The 2,864-nt window shown below is 45.7% G+C and overlaps 1 protein-coding gene across 1 annotated transcript; it reads right to left on the reverse strand.

Annotated features, from left to right (window-relative positions):
• Window positions 1-1,301: 1,301 nt before the first annotated feature.
• Window positions 1,302-2,159, reverse strand: LOC145578207 (uncharacterized). Its single transcript, XM_081635566.1, has one exon. It carries the CDS (start codon window positions 2,157-2,159, stop codon window positions 1,302-1,304), a length of 858 nt encoding a protein of 285 aa, XP_081491692.1.
• Window positions 2,160-2,864: the final 705 nt, after the last annotated feature.

Raw genomic sequence — 2,864 nt, forward strand, 5'->3', positions numbered from 1 at the left:
GTGGGAAGAGATCTGAGATGATTCCTTACTACTTCCAGAGCATCACTCTGTTCCTTTCCCCATTCGAATGCCATGTTCTTTCTCAACACCATGAAAAACGGAAGTGCCTTGTCAGCTGACTTGCTGATAAATCTGGTTAATTCTGCCATCCTACCAGTCAATCTCTGTATATCACGAATGGTTTTTGGTTGTTTCATTTGGAGCACTGCATTCACCTTATCTGGATTTGCATCTATTCCCCGTTCACTTACCATAAAGCCCAAAAACTTTCCTGATTTAACTCCAAACACACACTTCTCTGGATTCAACTTCATCTGATATCTTCTCAACGTCTCGAATGTTTCCTTCAGATCTGCTATAAGGTCTTCTTTCTCCTTACTTTTCACTATTGTATCATCCACATACACCTCAACATTACGGCCCTTCTACTTCTCAAATATCTTATCCGCCAATTTCTGGTATGTCGCTCCTGCATTTTTCAACCCAAACGGCATTGCCTTGTAACAGTACACACCGGCATCCGTTATAAAAGCTGTTTTGTTCCTATCGGCCTTATGCAAGCTGACCTGGTGATAACCCGAAAACGCATCCAAGAAACTAAGCATAGCATGACCAGAGGTTGAGTCTACTAGCCTATCTATTCGAGGTAATGGGTAGCAATCCTTAGGGCAAGCCTTATTCAAATCTGTAAAATCCACACACATTCGCCACTTCCCTGTCGGCTTTCTCACCATTACTACATTTGCCAACCATTCCGGATACGTGCAAGGCTCAATGAACCCTGCCGCTAAGAGTTTATTCACCTCAGCCTGAATTGCTTCTATCTTTTCAGTTGAGAAATTGCGCTTCTTTTGCCTTATCGGTCTGAACTTTCTATCCACGTTCAACTTATGCTCCATCACCTCTGGATGTATCCCCGGCATCTCACTCGCTGAAAACGCAAAGACATCTACATTCTCACGCAGCAGGCTTATCAAATGGCACCTTGTATCTACATCCATATCAGCTCCAACCTTCACTGTTCTACTCGGATCACCTGGTTGCAACTCAACCTGAACAGTTCCCCCTGGTAACGGCCTTGGAGTTTCCTCTGGCCTCGTGTCAAAGTTCTTCATGGTTAAGTCTTGGACTGTTGGCTCACCCTCTCTTATCGGATTGCATGGTACTGGAGCACTGCCAACTGGATTCTTTAAAGCAGTCACATAACAAGCTTTTGACATTACTTGACCTCCATACACCTTTTCTACAGCCCCCAAATTTGACACATAGGCTATTGCCAAATGGTAAGTCGACACAACGGCCTACATATCATGTATTATCGGTCTGCCGATAATTGCATTGTAGGCTGACTTAACAGCCACCACCAAAAACTCTGCCATCACATCCCTTGCTTGTGGCCCATCTCCCAGCCTAACTGGCAACACTATACTTCCTTCTGGCCTTACTGTGGATCCATTGAACCCAATGACAGGATACGATACCGGCTTCAGATACTGCCTCCCTATATTCATTTCATTAAAAGCTTGTACAAATAGCACATTTGTCGAACTACCCCCATCAACCAGCACTCTTTTGATGTCAGCTCCATTTATTTTAGCTATTAAGACTAACGGATCATCATGTGGGAACACTACACCCCTTGCATCTTCTTCTGTGAACACTACTTCAGGTATTGCAGCTGGCCGAGGACGATTGTCCACATCCAGGGCACAAACTAGATGACGGTGTTCAGCTAAATGCTTCTTCGCTCCACTAATCGTTCCTCCATGCACTGGCGCCCCTGTTATCACATCTACCCCTCTTCCAGTGGATAACGGCGGCACTCCTACATCTCCTTGTCGGACCACTCCTCCTTGCACCCTTTCTGGTCTTGCTTCTATCTGCTGCCTCTCAATTGGCTGTGCCGGTTGCTGTTTCCTGCCTGTGTTCAACCGGTATTGCGTCAAATGCCCTTTCCTAATCAATTCCTCAATGTTATCCTTCAGCTGCGCACATTCCTCTGTGTAATGCCCCACATCTCTATGAAACGTGCAATACTTCTTCACATCCCTTGGCCTTGCCTTTATGGGAATCGGCCTTGACCAATCTTCTCTATTCTGATTTACTGAATAGATTGCTGCCCTTGGTGTATTCAAGGGAGTGTAAGTACTGTATCTCATTGGCGGCCTTGACGCCCTTGGATCTTGCCGGCTTCCCCCTCCCCTTCCTGGGGCAGAGGCTCTCGGCCTACTACTTCCGGACGATGTCCCTTCATGCTAATTTTGCCCTCTTCCGGCAACGACATGTCTACTACTTGTCTTCATCAATTCTTCACTCTTAATGTAATCATGGGCTATGCTAAACGCTGCTGCTAATGTCGGCAGATTTTTCCTTGTAAGATAACGCTTGAAATCAGAATCAACCAAGCCATTCATCAAAGCCATCACAGCTATTTCTTGTTGCAGTTTTGGGATTGTGTTTGCCTCATTGTTAAATCGCCTAATGTAATCCCTCAGGGATTCATCTGGCCTCTGCTCTACGGCCATCAGCTCTCCAGAGGTTCTCTGCCGCACACTATTACTGACATATTGACCCACAAACATTTCGGTCAATCTTTCAAAACTATCTACCGATCCAACTTCAAGGTTGTTAAACCAATCGGCCGCAGCCCCAATCAAAGTAGTCGGAAAGACCTTACACCAAACTGCATCTAAATTGGTATACAACATCATGTGTCCCGCATAGGACGTTATAAACCTCGCTGGGTCCCCTCTTCCATCATATCTACAAGTCGACATTTTCACCTTTTCCATCGGCTGGTCCAAGATATGCTGCGCAAACGGAGATGCCCTTAACTGTACCACAGTTCGCACTGCCTGCCCATC

Source organism: Chenopodium album, chromosome 14 (genome assembly GCF_948465745.1).
Source record: "Chenopodium album chromosome 14, dcCheAlbu1.1, whole genome shotgun sequence".
NCBI lineage: Eukaryota > Viridiplantae > Streptophyta > Magnoliopsida > Caryophyllales > Amaranthaceae > Chenopodium > Chenopodium album.

Excerpts from the sequence above, each read along its gene's own strand:
- LOC145578207 (XM_081635566.1), bottom strand. The coding sequence starts at position 2,159 with ATGAGATACAGTACTTACACTCCCTTGAATACACCAAGGGCAGCAATC.